This window comes from Trichomycterus rosablanca, chromosome 23 (genome assembly GCF_030014385.1).
Source record: "Trichomycterus rosablanca isolate fTriRos1 chromosome 23, fTriRos1.hap1, whole genome shotgun sequence".
Lineage (NCBI taxonomy): Eukaryota > Metazoa > Chordata > Actinopteri > Siluriformes > Trichomycteridae > Trichomycterus > Trichomycterus rosablanca.
In genome coordinates, this window is record NC_086010.1 from 3,951,078 (window position 1) to 3,970,289 (window position 19,212).

General features: G+C 38.9%; 1 protein-coding gene across 1 annotated transcript; it reads left to right on the forward strand.

Moving 5' to 3' along the window:
* Positions 1-288: 288 nt before the first annotated feature.
* Positions 289-17,179, forward strand: septin7b (septin 7b). The gene is made up of 14 exons (XM_062985176.1): positions 289-294; positions 1,893-1,995; positions 4,803-4,909; positions 6,213-6,313; positions 6,415-6,549; positions 7,569-7,686; positions 8,008-8,100; positions 8,273-8,369; positions 9,193-9,244; positions 10,189-10,314; positions 11,385-11,405; positions 12,900-13,035; positions 13,613-13,758; positions 16,379-17,179. Exons 1-14 carry the CDS (start codon positions 289-291, stop codon positions 16,407-16,409), a joined length of 1,272 nt encoding a protein of 423 aa, XP_062841246.1. The 3' UTR covers positions 16,410-17,179.
* The last annotated feature ends 2,033 nt before the right edge of the window (positions 17,180-19,212 follow it).

Here is a 19,212-nt window from a genome sequence, read left to right on the forward strand (position 1 = left end):
GATTTGTATGTATATTTATAATTAGTCTCAATAAAGAATCAAATGTAATGCGCAATTCCCTATTTTAAATGTAAATAAGGAATTTTACAATAAGTTATATAGAATCGATCTGTATCTTTAGGTTCAGCTTTGATTGCCTCTAGAATAATTATAGACTAAGATAGTAAAGTAAAAATATTTAACTTTTGTAACAAAACTAGCTGAAGGAATACACTTAAATAATTTCATAAAGACTGTAATGCACCACATAGAGCGCAGAAGCCATTACTTTTGTACCCTGTGTAGCACATGAAAGTAGGTGGATAGGAAGCTGTTTACAGAAAGAGTGAAAATGGTGTAATGATACGTCATAGGTCAGACACCTGCTCCTGCATAGTATGCCATTTTGACAAATGCAAATATTTGCTGTAGACAAATGATTCAATAATTAAGTCTATGAGTAACTATTGGTAACTCATTTTATTTATTTTGTCATTCTGATATTTATTTAATTTCATCACAACCCAACACTGCTTAAACGAGGTTGTTTGGTTGTTTTTAAAAGATAAAGTCACTCTTTAACCAACATGTTACTGTAATAATTTGCAGAATATGTCTGGTGACTTATATTTTGACATCCTGTTTACTCATTTGTATGCAGTTTGGGATGTATCACACACTGCCTTCATGTTTGAGAACATGTAGTGTAGGAGTGGCAGCTATCTTGCAGAGTTATCAGCTAGTATAATCCTGTTTTACACTATTCACTGTAGGTTCAATTGTGCATTGTTCTCCCAGCTTTGAAAAGTGTCGGGTTGTAAATTGCCCCTAGTTGTGTGCAAGTGAGTGAATGCATGGATATGTGTTCCGCCGTGTTGGGTTGATCCAGTAAGGACGAACAGGACACAATATATAATCCCAGCCTACAGGGCATGTCGCCATGACGAGCCAGTAACCTATACTGGGGGCGGCACGGTGGCTAAGTGGGTAGCACTGTCGCCTCACAGCAAGAAGGTCCCGGGTTCGATCCCCAGGTGGGGCGGTCTGGGTCCTTTCTGTGTGGAGTTTGCATGTTCTCCCCGTGTCTGCGTGGGTTTACTCCGGGTACTCCGGTTTCCTCCCACAGTCCAAAAACATGCAAGTGAGGTGAATTGGAGACAATAAATTGTCAATGACTGTGTTCGATATAACCTTGTGAACTGAAGAACCTTGTGTAATGAGTAACTACTGTTTCTGTCATGAATGTAACCAAAAGTGTAAAACATGACGTTAAAATCCTAATAAACAAATAAACAAACCTATACTGGTTCAGCCCAAGTTTACACACCACTATGCTGATGGGCTACGCTAAGCAAATGAATAATAAAAATGATGGACAACCCACTGGAAAATGCTTAGCATTGCTAATAATAATAAAACATATACGGAACAGGTCCTTAAAAATACATTATGGAAATTAGTGCCTGTTTGATTTTAGCCTTTTTACTCACTGTATGCCTTGAATGAGTATATAAACTAGTAGCACAAATACATAAGTGCTGTTTCTTTAAAGGATAATAGAGGCATCTGGTCAGCATTTTAACTCGCTTATCTTTAAGTTGTGTTATTGTCTTAATTTATCTCTGAAGGATTTTTTCCAGACTGGATTTATCCTATGATTCATGCTACCATGTCTGTTTTCTGACAATATGTTTCTCTCTTTCTCTTTCCCGTGGGAAAACCGTTTGCGTTTTGGATGCTGTGACATGAACCATCGATCCTTGACCTTATTTTATGATAACCTTGGCGTCACTGGATGTTTCTGGGATTTTAACACACAGCAGTGAGTATCACTAAGCGTGACACATATTTGGATAGATCATATGAAGCTTAGTTGAACTGTTCGCTCATTTGTTCTGCTATGTTTTCTGCAGCAGCAAAAGAATCTCGAGGGGTACGTCGGCTTCGCGAGCCTCCCCAATCAGGTCTACAGGAAGTCTGTGAAACGAGGCTTCGAGTTCACGTTAATGGTTGTAGGTAAGGAAAACGTCACTCTCTCCGTGTTTATTTAAACCTCGAGGTTAAGGTGTGCATAAATCATGTTACTGTAACCAAGCATATTTAAGTGAAGGCTTTTAACGGACCCTCGTGTGCTCGGTATGCTTGACAACTGAGAATTTCCTGTCTAGTTTTGAACGTTGGCCAGCTGGGTGACTGCATTCTTGACATTCGATCTAAGCGCTGTCTGGATAACCACACAGGAAGCCAGGGTTGGAAGGCAGTGATTTCACATCCTGCCTGAGTTTGAGAATTATGCGTTCTGAAAAGTAGGACCGTTTTCAAAGCTGAATTGTTTAAGGTCTGTCAGGGAAATGTGCATCATTACAGCAGTTTAGTACCTGTCGATAGAGCTGTGGTGCTTGGCTTTGCATTTTAGCTTTGCTGTTATCACTGGTATTGAACAGTTTGCGGATAAAGCAGTGCTGTAAGTATTTGTTCCCCCTCTGATTTTTTTTCTGGGAATAGAAAGTATGCCCTATTAAATAGTTTCAGTTCTTTTTACAAAATGTAATTTGAAACAATGAGGACAAAACCACAACTCTCTCTTCTCAAAATACAGTTTTAAAAGATGCCCTTACTTATTTAAGAGAAATAAAGCTGGGCAAGACTTGCAGTATATCGCTCGAGAAAAACTACCCCCCTCTGAACCTGATGACTTTTCGTGCCACTTGTACCAGCAACAGCTGCAACCAAAACACTTCAGACCCCCCGGAGAGGAATTTTGTCGGCATGAACTGCCTGCTCAGGGTCCTGTCGTAGCATCTCACTTGGGTTTAGGTCGGGACTTTCACCAGGCCACTTTAAACCCGAAATCTTTGAAACATTCACAGTTAGACTTGCTCTTGTGCTTCGCATTGGCTTCGTGTGTTTTGCTGTTGATTCAGTTGCGCTTAAACTTTGGGTTACAGACTGTCATGTTTTCAATGGTGAGCAAAATTCATAGTTCGGTCAATTAGGCAAGGTTCCCAGGCCCTGAAGCAGCAAAGCATTCCCACACCATCACACTACCTCTAACATATTTGACTGTTGGTTTAATGTTTGTACAGTATTGTGGAAAGCTGTTAGCCCTATACCAGAAGTAACAAAATCCACCTTTACACTTTCAGTTTGCAGACTGTCATCCAAAATGGTTTTCGATTTATTTAACTGTAAGACAAGTGTTTATGTTCTTTTTAGTTAGTGAAATCATGAATGCTAATTGTGTGAGTTTACTTCATAGAACCAGAACAATGATGCATCACTAGTCAATTTAAGTCAAATTTATTTATATAGCGCTTTTTACTATAGACATTGTCTCAAAGCAACTTTTCAGAATCTAGGACCAACAGACCAAAAACCCCTATTGAGCAAGCCGAGGGCAACAGTGGCAGGGAAAGACTACCTTAAAATTACAGGAAGAAACCTGTAGGAACCAGACTATACATGTGTCGATAGTAATATACTGATTGCTGGCCAAAGCCAAGTGTATTGCACCTCTATTCCCTTCCATTGGGCTCCTTAAATCGACTCATTATGGTGTAATTATCTGCAGGACGAGAATAAATCCAGCACAGCGTGGTGGCACCGCTGGTAGTGTGAGTGCCATGCAATATAACATGGGTCCTATGTGCCTGGGTTCCATCCTTGTTTCCGGTCTCTAAATATGAGGAGTATATGATCTCTTTATGTCTGTCTGGGTTTCCTTTGGGTGCTTCAGTGTTCGTTCATGCAGGTTTGATGATGTTCTATATTATAGAAACAAAACATTGAAGTGTAGCATTAAAGCTGTGAAACAGCAGGGTGCAGTATTTTCGTGTCACAGGACTGTTTTCTTTACCCTACAAAGAACTAGTTCATTAAATGTTTGTGTTTAGCACCTTCCTACATTTATTCTTTTAGCCGTCATATGGAGCTGTAATTATTTATATGAAATTTCATCACAAATCATCATAAACACTGATCACAGATCACAGTGTAGATTAACGTTTGCCTTTCAGCAGATTGAGTTTTTTTCCCCGAACAATCCATGTAGGAGAGACATCCATTTATTTTCTCTTGACTAGTTTCTTTGTCTTTATTTGAGGATGCTTAAAATCACACCTGTTATTAGAATTGTAATGCTTTTAAAATGATAATTTAATGCTTACATTGTAAAACAGATTTCTTGTGCAGCCCTGCTATAAAATATTAGGATTTAGTGTTCGGTCATGTTTTGATTCACAAGCTCCTAATTGGACCTTCAGAGATACAGTTCATGACTGTGTGCTTTCGAATGGCTGGAGTTATTGTTTCTCAGTGCTAAGAGGCACCGGACCAAAAATCCCTCACAAAGACAGGAGCATAAAGGGCCATTCTGTGCCCTGGCATAGACCAAACAGTGCACCACCGTCATCAGATTAATGATTTTCCAGGGCCAAATTCAATGCCTTTTCAATGACAAGCACCCGATCTTACATTTATAGTCATTTAGATGCTTTTTTTGTTTTCAAAGCACCGTACAGTGACTGAATTTAGTGCAAACAATTGCTCAGTTTAAAACAATAATGTAGACAGTGTGGCTCAGGAGTTACAGCTCTGGCCATTTTATGTCAGTTGTGGCTCAGCCGAAGAGATACTTGATTGTTGTTTGATTAAAGATTTGAGACCATTTACTGCCAGTGTTGGTCCTCTTATACAATCTAATCAACCATAAGGTCTCGAGTGCATTTCTTTTGAATAGAAGCATTTTTGCCCTATAAAATGCCCTTAATTTAAGTGATGAACCTGCGATGCACTTTAATTTATTTATTTTTTCTTAATTGCAGGTGAATCGGGGTTAGGAAAGTCCACTCTGATTAATTCACTCTTCCTTACGGACCTGTACTCCTCAGAACACCATGGACCGTCACACAGAGTCAAGAAGACCGTACAGGTACTGCTCATGCACCAAATGGTCGACTTCCTTTAGACAGTGTGCATTGTTTTAGGGCAGCTGATGCAGCCCCGAGCCTCTGGTTTCCCAGCATACCACAGTAATAGTATGCTGCCATGTGCTACGTGTCACTACTTGCACTTTGAGGAGAAGGTGTCAGCTCTTTCATGGCTTTGACACCTCAGGGTTTGAAGGTTTTAAATAGTTTACTATTGTAATTAGAATTTGGAAATGTAGTGGAGAGTAAGTGTAGAAAAGCAAGATCACGTAATCGTGCAGGTGCTACCTGTTACACAGGTGATGAAGGTTGTTCATTATAAACTGCTGGAAATAAGTAACACTGTATTTGTCCAGTATGACCAGCTCATATTTTCAGAACAGCTTCAGTATTTATGAGTGCTGCGCTTAATGGTTTAAGGTGGAATAGTGGTCATCTAACTTATTTTATAGGGTGTAATGTTCAGAGAGTTATATTTTGGGATACGGTTGGGTACACCATCAAGGATGAGTGGTTGCACCGTCAGGTTCATGAAGTCTTAAAGCAAAAATCTGACCTAAGGGTTTCCACTAGATATCTGCCTGTATTAGGGACCCTCTTTTATACTGAACAGTTTTTTTAATGTTCAGGGGTCCAGGTTTATTCCACTTGACACCAAGTTATGCATTGACTTACCAGTGCACACTTAGTGCCCAAATATTTGGGAGGGTTGCACCAAAAGAAAAGAACTTGAGACAGGGGAGAGAAGAACCAGAAGATATTTTGGGCGGCACGGTGGCTAAGTGGGTAGCACTGTCGCCTCACAGCAAGAAGGTCCTGGGTTCGATCCCCAGGTGGGAGCGGTCCGGGTCCTTTCTGTGTGGAGTTTGCATGTTCTCCCTGTGTCTGCGTGGGTTTCCTCCGGGAGCTCCGGTTTCCTCCCACAGTCCAAAGACGTGCAAGTGAGGTGAATTGGAGACACTAAATTGTCCGTGACTGTGTTCGACATAACCTTGAGAACTGATGAATCTTGTGTAAGTAACTACCTGTTCTGTCATGAATGTAACCAAAGTGTAAAACATGACGTTAAAATCCTAATAAACAAACAAACCAAACTTCCAAGAATTTTACTGTTAAAATAACATTGTAAAATGCGAAATCTGCATTTACCATTTTTTTTATAGAACAAAGTGGCCTGGGGTGTTGGGGCCCAATATGATATTTTTTCATTGTGCCCAAAATCCCTGGCAGTGCTCCTACCTGCATATAAAGCAGTCCAAGGTTTTGATTAATGTAGAGTAAATTTGTTAACACTGTATGCTGCAGGTAGAGCAATCCAAAGTGTTGATGAAGGAAGGAGGGGTGCAGCTGCTACTCACGATGGTGGACACCCCAGGGTTTGGAGATGCTGTAGACAACAGTGACTGGTGAGTGCATAATGTGTATGTTCTGTATGTTTCTATATGTCTCCCCGTGAATGGATTGCTAATAGCATACCTATCTTTGTGCTTTGTCTCACTTGCTGTAGCTGGCAGCCTGTTATCGATCACATCGACAGCAAGTTTGAGGATTACTTGAATGCAGAGTCACGTGTTAACAGGAGGCAGATGCCAGACAACAGAATTCACTGCTGCTTGTACTTCATTGCACCCTCAGGGCACGGGTGAGCTGTTTGTGTGGTTTTCTGTTTCTCTCACTTTGTTCCTGTTTTCCCTTAAGTTCAGACGTACCATCGGTTGTGTGATGTAGGACTTTTTGGGGGCTTTCTGTATGTGCGTTTTGCTCATGTGCTTTTTTTTAAGGGAATGGTGACACTTGGTGATTATATTTGTTATTATTATACTTGTATTAGGGTTCCCAAAGGTATTTAACCATCTAGAGTAAAATTGTGAGCTGAAGGTTATTAGTTACAGCCATGTTTCTCTGACTAATGAAACTGCAATTTGGCCTCTACCGAACTTAGTTAGTTGCATTATGTTGCTTCAAAATTACACATAATTAAGTGCTAATTGTCAAACTTGTTTTACAGTTGACACATGCTGTGTAGGACAGTTGTAGCCTAGTGGTTAAGTGACTGGGCTAGTATTCAGAAGGTTGCTGGTTAAAACCCACCACTGTTGGGCCCTTGAGCAAGGCCCTTAACCCTCAATTGCTTGGACCATATACTGTGTGTTGCTTAGGATAAAAGCATCTGCTACATGCTGAAAATCAATTTAGATGGAATTTAGACAAATTTGGCCAGTTTCTTTGATCCAATAACCAACAGGCATAGAGTGTCCAATCTAAACATAAACCAAATGTAGTTTCATTTGCTTCAATTTTATTTTGGTCACTTTTCAGTTCCTTGTCATGTGCAACCTGTGAGACTCACTCAAAGAAGTAGAACATGCTTACAAAAAAAAGGTTGGCGTTTCCTGAGTGCACTCGGTGCCTCCGTATCTGAATGTGCAGGCTTATCAAAATGGATAATAGCAGACTCTTAATTCACTGTTATCACGACTGAAAACTGGACGGAAATCCGTCACGCACCCAAGAGAAAAAATCACTTTTATATCAGCCTCAGGCCAAACAGCTGAGAAGGCTTGGTTTGTTTCACAGCGGCTCTTCATGGTGGGCTTAGAACTATCTGACGTGTTTCCTTTGAGCTGAATATTTCATTAAACTGAATCCTTTCTTACGCAGCCTAAAGCCTCTGGATATTGAGTTCATGAAACGGTTGCATGAAAAGGTGAACATCATCCCTCTGATCGCCAAAGCAGATACTCTTACTCCCGAAGAGTGCCAACAGTTCAAGAAACAGGTTTGCATAATGAAATCTCTCACACCTTCTCAAACACATATACTTTATTTTACGAAGGGCTGTTAAGGCCTGGAGAGTGGCTGCTTTATTACTTTATTTATGTACTTGCTGGTTTGTTTGGGAGGAGGTCGTGAAATATATTTTGGTCATTTTTCAAAAGGCAAAACACATAAAATATGAAAGCTGTAACACTGGATTAAATTTCATATCTTACTGGGCTTTCTTTGAATGCTTTAGGATGAATAAAACCCACTTTAAAATGGTCTAGTGCTGGTTTATCTGTATGTAAAGGAAATGTATTGAATTTCTGTTTCTTCTCAGATCATGAGAGAAATCCAGGAGCACAAAATCAAAATCTATGAGTTCCCCGAGACCGACGATGAAGAGGAGAACAAGCTCGTGAAAAAAATAAAAGTACGGATTTATTTACCTCTTTTGTATTTCTAAGGATTTAATAGACTTATAAGAGGTGATGAGAATAATGCAAAATACTGTAATTACTGTAATTCAGTCTAGTGATCAGAGCAGCATTAGCAATATTGATTATAGGAAACCCCAGATTAACTACCTTTGTCTGCTCGTGAAGGATCGTCTGCCTTTGGCTGTCGTCGGGAGCAACACCATCATCGAGGTGAACGGAAAGAAGATTAGAGGGAGGCAGTACCCGTGGGGAGTGGCAGAAGGTACACCGGCCAGGATGCTGGCACTAAACATTCTCTTCCAAACCAGATTACGTCATTTCTTACTGGTGTTAACTGAGAATTTGCTGTAATCTTCTCGGACTTCATACAAATCCTGTATTCAAACCTTTAGCTTGAAGATTACTCTGCTAAAATGTATAGAGACAAACAGAATATGATAATGACTGGTAATTTGCATCTCCACTAATCCTCCGCTCATCTGAAAAGGCTTTTCACAAGATTTTGTTGGTGGCATGGTGGCTCAGTGGGTAGCACTATTGCCTCACAGCAAGAAGGTCCTGGGTGGAGTTTGCATGTTCTCCCCGTGTCCGTGTGGGTTTCCTCCCACAGTCCAAAGACGTGCAAGTGAGCTGAATTGGAGACACAAAATTGTCCATGACTGTGTTTGACTGTTAACTCGAACTGATAAACCTTGTGTAATGAGTTACTACCTGTTCCATTTAGTGCCGTTCAGCCATAAGAGCATTTGTGAGGTCAGCTACTAATGATGGACGAAAACGCCAGACTGACGATCAATGTAAAATTCGTCCTGAAGGTGTTTAATGGGTTTGAGGTCAGGGCTCTGTGCAGGTCACTAGAGTTCTTCTACACCAAACCTCACTTTACTTGCATGAGGCACAGCCATGCTGGAGCAGGAAAGGACCTTTTCTAAACTGTTGCCATATAGTCTATTGTATAACTGATGTTATATACTTGTTAGCTTTGGGTGTGGCTGAAAAACCTAAACTTAATTAATAGCGATGTCCACATACTTTTGACTGTATAGTGTAAGTGTTTGTCTTAACAAGATTTCTGTTTTTCACAGTTGAGAACAGCGAGCACTGCGATTTCACCATTTTGCGGAACATGCTCATCAGGTACAATGTTGATTCGTAACCTTTAATTATTTTGTGTACACAGACCTTTAATGGTTTTACTTTGAGCCTAAATACTTAAGTAAGAATAAGCTGTATTTAAATAATCTTGTTTGGGCCGATCTACTCCATGGCTGACGTGTCAAACTCAAAAATATTGGTAGATGGTTTTAATAAAACTGCCTTTCTAACCTTTACGTCAACTTTAATCTAGCAGCTGAAAATGTATCCAGCTGTCTCTGCTGTTTGGTAGAGGCTCATTAAAAAGAATACTGTGTACACTAGTAAAATAATATTAATTGTTTGTTGTTGGTATAGTCCGAAGAAACTGCATATAGAACTGCAAGATTACATATAAATGATTTTTAAACATTATTTCCTTGAAGAGACCATTGAGGGGTTAAAGACATTTTTTTTTCCTCTGACCCATTTTTGCACTTTTACAAAATGTCATGTAACAATAGAAAATACCCAGAAACTCCCACAGTTTTACTCTGTTCAATAAGTCCAGGTTCTGTAACTATGCAAATTTAAAGAGCTCACCTCTATCTGGATGAACCTGTATTGCTTATGAATACATTGTGCACACAGGGGGTTAAATATTTGTTTAGACAACTAATCTCATACTGCAAGGCTAGAGAAAGCCTGCAGACATAATAGCAAACCCTTATAAACGGTTTGTTGTGATGAGATTGTCAGCCCTTCTTTTTTAAAAGAATGCAGTAAAACGAGAGCCTTATCACGTACTCTGGACCCCACCCTAACTGTGATTAAGATATGCTACTTTCTGATAATTTAAAAAGTTTTAGTATGTAGTAGAGGCACGGCCATCTGAAACATCCCTCTAATTGATTAAAATGCCTGTACAGACCAGATCTATCCATTGGTCAAACATGATTTAAAAAATGTAGAACTACTCTTTCGTAATGCTAGCGTTTATCTCTCAGGACTCACATGCAGGACCTGAAGGATGTCACTAACAACGTCCACTATGAGAACTACAGGAGCAGGAAGCTGGCTGCTGTTACCTGCAATGGCATGGACAACAGCAAGAGCAAAGGGCCGCTTACCAAGTGAGTGTTTAAACAATTCATATAGGTACTGTAAAGTGAAAAAATGCAGATAAATATTTAATACAGCTTTACACAGCCTGATTGATAGCTCAACAGGCACAGTTTGTCGTGTGTTTTGTCATTTCCAAATTAATACTTCTAACCAACCATGTGTTTTCATAAAGGTACCATGTAAGCACACACAGGCCCTGTCCCAAAGAACTACAAATGCCCTTTGGAAATGTAGTCGAAGTTCGGCTTTATCTAGGGTCTCTAAGAATGAAAATATAAAATAGCCCAAATTATAAAGACAAGATAGAATAAGCAGACAGAAACAGAATACCTATCTTGCCATAAAATGACACAAACATGTTAAACATGGCATTACAATCCCAATAAATAAATTATCTAGGGCCCCAAACCACATGGTTTAACGAGATGTATTTGATTTTCAACATCTGTCAAGAAGTTATTTTATGTCATCATAAAAACCCCAAAATGTCCTAACTGATACCAGGAAGAAGTATTATCAGTCTGACTGTAGCAAGTGTCGCTCTTCAGTGGAAAATCTAATTATTTTGAGACCTGCTTCAGATTTTTATTTCTGCAGAGACACCCATGGAATTTAGCAGATACGAATCTCTGTAAACACGTCAGATTGGGATCAGTAAATGCTTTACATTACAGTTGTGTAACATCACAATAGTTGCCTATGCGAAACAGATTCTTCTCATTCCAACTCGAACATCATTTCCTGTTTCATCTTTCTAACAGTTTTATCTGCCAAACCATGAACGTTTCAAAGTGGTTAGTCTGTTTTTACATTACACGCATGCAGAAGCAGTCACGCGCTCACTGAGCAGCAGCCAGAGCTGTGTAAAAAATACACCTCTAACTGAAGCCTAAACAGGAAACCACAGCAGGAGCACCCTGCATTTTTTGGTTCACTAATCTAGTAGCTGCTACCTCACTGCTTTCACGCAGTATCACACGTTCTGTTTTTGCATGTTTTTTTATTTATTTTTAATTTGTTGCACCACCTCACACGCTTTAATTCCAGCATGCTAAGTTTGTGTGTTTCTGTTTTGTAGAGTTGATTCGGTCGAAGGCATGTAAGTGGTATTTTTATACATTTTACCCAAAGTTCAGCGCATTTCATCAGTTTTTTCCTGCGCTCTCTGGTGATGGTGCCCCCTGGTGTCTGTGTATTTATGCTCTTATCTTTCTCTGCTGCCAGCTTGAAAAGAATCAATACAATGATGATGCAGATTTTTAAGTTCTGTATTAGTGACTGGAAGGAACAGTTTGCATTTGCCGCAAGAGACACTGGTTTTACTGGCAAGAAGATCATTGAATGCCACAGTGTTTTCATGATGTATAATGAGAGTTGCTGAGAGCACAGTAACTTTTCCCACCCTAATATTGATTATATTGACATATCATGGAAACAGGCAAACATTGTTTTTTAGGAAAATATATTTAAGCACAACTGGTTTTTGACCTCACATGATCAGTGTCAGGTTTAGGCTACTATTAGGCCTAATATCGATTCAGTGTTAGAACATTACGTGGTAGTTATTGCACCTTTTTTGTCTGCACTGCCTTACCCTGTATTTCACAACAGTTCCAAACAGTTAGTGGCATCTACTACAGAACAGTAATTAAAAATTACCTTAAACTGTTTAAACAAATACAAACTGAAGCTTTTGGAAAAGGTTCTGCAAGCAAGAGTGGGTAAAAATATATATATGATTAGAAAGCCCTCTAGCTGGCAACAGAAAGCATTTTAATATAGTGTCCAAACTTTTGCACATGACCAAGTATGACTCCTGTTTTCTATTTGTTGTTGTTGTTTTTTTTTTAAACTAAAGTAACTGTTCTATTATATTTGCAGCCTTTTTATGGCTTGCTGCAGAGGTTGTTTACTAGGTTGTTTTGAGATATATATATATATATATATATATATATATATATATATATATAATTTTTAAATACTCAAACCACCCAGAACAAAGTGTGGGGAAAACAGAATATATTTGTTATCTATAAACAGTGTATATTGTCACATAAAAGGCTCCTGCATCGGATTATAGGACAGTCCACCAAGGAATATTTAAATATAAGTAAGACGCATTATCTACTATAGGATCATTTGTAAGGATTTATATTATAGTCGATCTCTCAGCCTAAACATTAGCATAGCATACTCCTTTGTGCTTTTTTTTTATCTGCTTAGCTTTGTTTCGCTATCAGTGCTTTGGCTTCTAACCTGCAACTACAAGTCTTGTCTTTGTGTTACTGCAAGCTTTCAAAGACCTGAAATGTGGGTGATTTTTTTTCATCCTCCCTTCCTTATTCCCTCTTCACAGTAAGGTGACCCACTGCTAGTCAAGAAAGCTTTGTAGCTTTTATCCACCGATGCTCTTAATGATGGGCAGTGGGTGATTTGTGCTGCCATGCAGGTGTTGGTATCACTCAAACCCTTTCTCCCTTTCTTCCTTCCTCTGGAGATAACGGGATGGCTCTGTCTCGGAAACAAAGCTATGGTCAAATTAAAGTCTGTTTTCTGACTGTGTTGCATATGTGTGTTCTCGTACAACCACCAGGAGTCCTCTGGCCCAGATGGAGGAGGAGAGGCGAGAGCATGTGACCAAAATGAAGAAGATGGAAATGGAGATGGAGCAGGTGTTCGAGATGAAGGTTAAGGAGAAGATCCAAAAACTGAAGGACTCTGAGGCAGAGGTAAAAGTCCAGTTATTGTTGTAGTGAGCAATAACCATGTGCAGTAGTTCATACTCATTTTCCTGTACCTACAAATTCAGATGAGCTTTGGTAGTATACAGTGACACTAACATGGTGATAACATGGTCGCATTTGTTGTACTGTTTTAAATGTATTAAGTACAGTAGTGTGGGGGTTTTGAAACACCTCATTAGCAATGCTGGTAGGAGAATAGGTGCTCCCACCAAAAATAAAAAGACAACAGACATGTCATGTGATCAGAAAGTGTCTACTGATAAATAGTGGAAGAATAACATTGTGTATGAAAAAATGTGCTCGTGTCAAACGGTACACCTGCATTCAATGCTAACAGTGTGTGTTCCTAATAAAAGGCCAATATGTTTACTAAGTGCAAATTCCTAACAACTCAAGTGGGATAGAAGTTGTTAGTTGTTATCCCACAAAGTTCCTCTGTATGGCTGGTTTAGCTTTTTAAAGTAACCAATAACCAAGTCAGAACCAGACAGATTTTACTATCACTTTTTATTCCTGACATGATGTCGATGCAGCTGATCTCTGTGCCATTATCCTCGTGCAGCTCCAGAGGCGTCATGAGCAAATGAGGAAGAACCTTGAGGCACAGCACAAGGAGCTGGAGGAGAGGAGGCGCCAGTTAGAGGATGAGAGATCTAACTGGGAGGCCCAGCAACGCCTTCTCGAGCAGCAGAGACTTGATGCTTCCAGGTTAAAATCATGCTTCACTTTTATTATTTTAACATGTAACCTTTAACAGATAATTAGGAGGCAGGTAGGATTGTACCGAGACAGTGCAGATATCTGCATCAATGCCACTCGAGCAGTATCGATATAAACAAAACCGGTCACTGGTACCATGACATGCCTGAAGTACGTTTCTGTTTCAACATCGAGACAATTTCTAAACAATCCAGCAACACTAAGGATTTGAGTGGTATTTTATTACCCCAGTTGTAAATTCCTTGTTAGCTGCAGACCCCCAACCCTGACTGAGGCAAGCCGCACACTATAACGTGCCCTGTCCAACATCAACCATCTTTCATACAGGCGCCTCAACTGCGGAACCTGTTCAGTGTCTGTTTGGGCCAGTTGAACATTCCAGTGTTCTTTGGAAATACTGAATGATCTGTGACTTTGTATTGTGTGGAAAGCCTAAGTGGGCAACTTGAGTGTGTGTGCTAGTTAAGTGTTAATTGAATGGCTATAAAAATTGTGTCTTTTTCAAATAATACAATATTGGGCCTGCTGTGTGTATATATAAATACCAGGGTCACACTGGGTGCAAGGCAGGAATGCCCTTGATGGTGCACCCATCCATTGCAGGGCTTTAGCCAAACCCCTTTCCACAGACGTAGCCGGTCATATCTGTGTAAACGCTGGCTGGCCCCATTGATTCGGACCCCAGATCTCAGTGGTAGTGGGCTAGCTTAACAGACTACTGTGCCACCTGAGCTTCTCTTCAGATGAAATATAAATTTAAAAAAAGAAAAAGTATTTGCACTCATTTTGCTTTGTTGAAAGTTAAAGAAGTCATGATCTGAGAGTCTATGCCAGGGGTCACCAACACGGTGACTGGTCGCCCGCAGGGACCACGTGAGTCGCCCGCAGGACATGTTCTTAAATAGTACTATAGTGACTTTAGAGCTCCGTCTAAAAATATATACTTGTGTTGCTGCTCTTTTTGAATCAATGGCACTTGCACTGATGTAGATTTGAAAATGATTAAACTGAATTTCAAATGTTAAAAACAGAAATGTTGGATGTTTATATGAGCTCTGATCTGGTCTGGGCTGCGTAGTTTTAAATCATGCGCATAACGCTGAGACAAGCGAGCGAGCGCATGCGCAGCTACTACACTGAGTGAGATGCGGGTTTTATTCCGAAATAATAATAATGAAAAAACCTACAAGAAAAGAGAAAGAAAACCTCATATTTTTACAATGATTGAGAGGAACGTGGAGAGACGCTTCAGTACGTGTCACTAAAATGTCCCTGTACATCACAGCTTTTTTATAAATCGTGCATAACTGATAATAAACATGATTTGTTCTAAAATGTTGTAAAGGTAGTGATAAGTACAATCAGTGCAGTATTTGACTGCGGTAAAGTTCGTTTATTATTCAACATTTATTTGACATTCGCCATTCCGATCTATAAAAATGGTTGAAAAAACACCTAACACCTACTTTATTTATAATTTCTTACACAGATAAAAATAGGCAACGAACTACAACATACTTATGGTCATTTTAAGATGACGTATTTATTTAAAGAAAGCTTAAAATAAAACCCGCTAATCAAGCTCCCACTTCAGCGAACGCGTTGAGGACTGTCATCAAACGGTAGCCAGTGGTAGCCTAGTGGGTAGAGCTTTGGGCTATCAACCGGAAGATTGGCGGTTCAAATCCAGGCTCTGCTATGCAGCCACTGTTGGGTCCTTGAGCAAGGCCCTTAACCCTGTCTGCTCCAGGGGCGCCGTACGATGGCTGACCCTGCGCTCTGACCCCAGCTTCCAAACAAGCTGGGATATGCGAAGAAAGAATTTCATTGTACTGTATATCTGTATATGTATACATGACAAATAAAGGATATCTTCAAAAACTAACAGAAAAACGTAGGAAACATATTCACTTATTACAGAGAAATAAATCCATTCAAGTTTTGTCATGTGTAGATGGATTAATGTCAAACTATTTTATGCAAACACATTAAATACTACAAACTATATTTTTATAAAAATAACGTTTGTATTTATTTTCCATTAATTTTAAAGTATTAATAAAGTATACAAAATATTTGTCAACAATTCATAATGGAGATGAATACATCTATAAAGATCTCAAGTGTGATTTTGATCAAAATGCTACATGTGTTCATTCATACACAACTGTCAAGAAAGATATTTACAACAATATCTTTCAAATATTGAAACAGATTTTGATTAATAGAGATAAATAATGTTATATGCATGTGTATGTATATATATATATATATATATATATATATATATATATATATATATATATATACACACGTGTATATATATACTGTATATGAATATTGATAATAATAATAATAATAATAATGTAATTAAAGGAGAACCGTGCAACGTTATGTTATTCTGGAAGTTTGTATCAAACAAGTAGCCCTTCGTATTATTCAGTACCCTTAGTAGCTCTCGGTCTAGAAAAGGTTGGTGACCCCTGGTCTATGCTTTTCAGCACTTTAAAGTGTCTTGACAGCCCATAAATAGTAATGAATTACCATGTGTGTAGACGTGCATTGGTTCGTGTCAAATCGTGAATGACCTGTTTTCTGTTCTCCACAGAACTTTGAAGAAGAAAGGGAAGATATTTTAAAACTACCTGCAAGTCGCTCATGCTTTCATCACCGCTTCCCCCAGATCCAGACATCAGTGTTGCGTCTGCACACGTTCAGCGCAGTGCTGTTCCTGAGCACGGCTGGACCCCGATTAACAGCTGGGGGTGAAATACAGTCCACATCAGACCAGCCAAAACCTTAGAAAACTGTATATAAACAATAAATTCTATACTCATCATTTTGTTTACCATGACTGCAAATGTCCTTAATTATATAAACAGCCATGTTTCAACGGTCATTGTTGCCAATTTTTCAAACTTCCATTCTGCCAGATTTTACCTCTGAAACCTCATTCCAGAAGACATGATGAAGACGAGACAACCATGATAATATTACAGAACCGTTACATTTTTGTGGGTGTGTTAAGTGTTTCCAAAATATATGCTGTCATTATCCTTGGACCACTTCATATAACTTCATTAATATTTCAGCTCATTTATTTTTATATATATATGTATATGTATCCCAAGCCAGTTCAGATATTATTTTCTATGCTTGAATACTCGCGAGACGGTTTTGTAAAAGGATTGACTTGTTTAATTTTTGAACAGTCGCTGTGACAAAAGTGTATTTTGTCTATAAACTGTATTCCACCTTATTTAACACGACCTGATGTATTCGGTCATAGAAATAGATTCACTGCATATTTTCCCCTTTAATTATATATCCATTATCTGTATTTGTTATTTTTATTTGGCATTTGTTATTGTACAGTCGCTTAATAAACGTGTGATATGGAGTGAGGTAATCTTACGTACTCATGTCTATACATTTACATTTTCAGCATTTAGCAGACACTTTTATCCAAACCGACTTACAGAACAGTGACAGTGTACTGTCTAAGCAATTGAGGGTTAAGGGCCTTGCTAAAAGGCCCAACAGTGGCAACCTGGCAGTGGGTGGGGCTTGAACCAGCAACCTTTGGATTACTAGTCCAGTACCTTAACCCCTAGGCCACAACTGTCCCATGTACAGTTGATGCTGTATTTCACTGTGTTTAAAGTTGAGGTTATTTCTATATATGGTAGCTAGGGATGCATTTTATAATGAAAGCCCTGTTTAGGCTTTTTTATTTGTTAATATTTAGTTTTATTTGTGGCAGCTTCAGGCTGCCCTCATACTGTGGGTAATGTGGCCCATTTTGTCCTCATATATGAACCACATTTTATTTTTGATGGCTTTAATGTGTGTTACTGACATCTGATCTGCAGCAGCGTAACAGCAGTGAACAACTGCAATGAAATTTAAATGTTGGTCCTATAATTTGTCTTAATAGCAAAAACAACTTGCAGTTAAGATATTTTAGAGCATAAAGTAAAATGTCAGCTGAATGTTTACAAGGTGAGGGACAGAACTACAGAAGCAGATTGTGTCTCACATTTTTAACTGTACTATCATAAGCCAGCCATTCAGCATGAGAGATTCTGGATTTTTATATTTTAAGCAGCAAAGATTCTAGTGGTGTGAAGCCAATCAGGTTTTCTTGATGCTGTTTTATCACTTTTACAATACACTTGTTTTTGCCACATGGTTCAAACTAGATTTGCAATCGAGAAAAAATAAATTGCTGATCAGTGCACTTTTAAATATTTATCATTTGTCTGCATTAGAATAGAAATGAGCCGTTTATTATCCTGACGACTGTAAGGAAAGTTAGCAATAGCACAACACTGAGTGAGTTTTATATTTACTCTTAATTGGCTGGATTACTTTGGATCTTAAAGCGCATGTGTTTTCTGAATAATACAATCTGTACACTGTTAAATACAGTATCCTGACACTTGATGCACTTAATGTAAAACGATTGTTAGAGGCACAAACACCTTCAGTGGGATAATAAAAATACTGATTGCATAAAATTTTAAATTACTTTCTTTTTAATACAGATTTAAAATTTTAGTGCAAAATTACAAACTCAACCCCCCCTCTCCAAAATAAATGTATAAAGTTTAATAAACCAGCTTGATAGTATTTTGTACATAAACGTCTGTTCTAATGTGATGGCTGTAACAGTCCAAAAGTATTGGGACATGGGCCTGTTCACTACAGTTACATTCTCTTTTAACAGTGTTCTGTAATCATTTGAACTGGACACTAGTTGATGTCATTGTAAAAGTAATTTTCCCCCAGTGTGTTGCTGAAACAAGAGATGGCAGCATGTTTCACTCCTATATGAGTACCCCTCATGTATGTATGTACTCCTCATCATTAATGAGGCCTTTACAGATGTGCAAGTTACCCAAGCACTTGACATTAAAACACCTGTAAACCATGACAGACTGGGTTTGAAATTTGCTTTGGTAGAAATCTGGATGGTCCTTTAGCTCTTTAGCTTGGACAATACATTGTTCATTATTCACAAAAAAAAAAAATGGGGGCTTGACTACAGTACTGTTCAACCAGAAAAGTTGGCAGCATTTCTGGATATTGTTAAAAAATGGTTTTCACTTGAAATAGTAGTTTTTTCACTGCATTTGTAAATGCAGCCCTGAACTATGTTTATTTTGGCATGTATTGCCAGTATTGCCATGCTAGTGTGGGTAGTTTTATGAGAAGAATGTCAGCCTTGTTGTCTCCAAATCTACTGTAGTATATATTATTCAGATTGAACCACCGGAGTACAAAAGTAGTTAAACCGAGTTTATTTGGACCTGGTGGCGGCAAGGTGGCTCAGTGGGTAGCACTGTTGCCTCAGAGCAAAAAGGTCCTGGGTTTGATCCCCAGGTGGGCCGATCTGGGTTCGATCTGTGTGGAGTTTGCATGTTCTCCCTGTGTCTGTGT

Excerpts from the sequence above, each read along its gene's own strand:
- septin7b (XM_062985176.1), top strand. Across the intron at positions 8,101-8,272 it reads AGCTCGTGAAAAAAATAAAA|GATCGTCTGCCTTTGGCTGT; the intron begins GTACGGATTTAT and ends CTGCTCGTGAAG. Across the intron at positions 8,370-9,192 it reads CCCGTGGGGAGTGGCAGAAG|TTGAGAACAGCGAGCACTGC; the intron begins GTACACCGGCCA and ends TGTTTTTCACAG.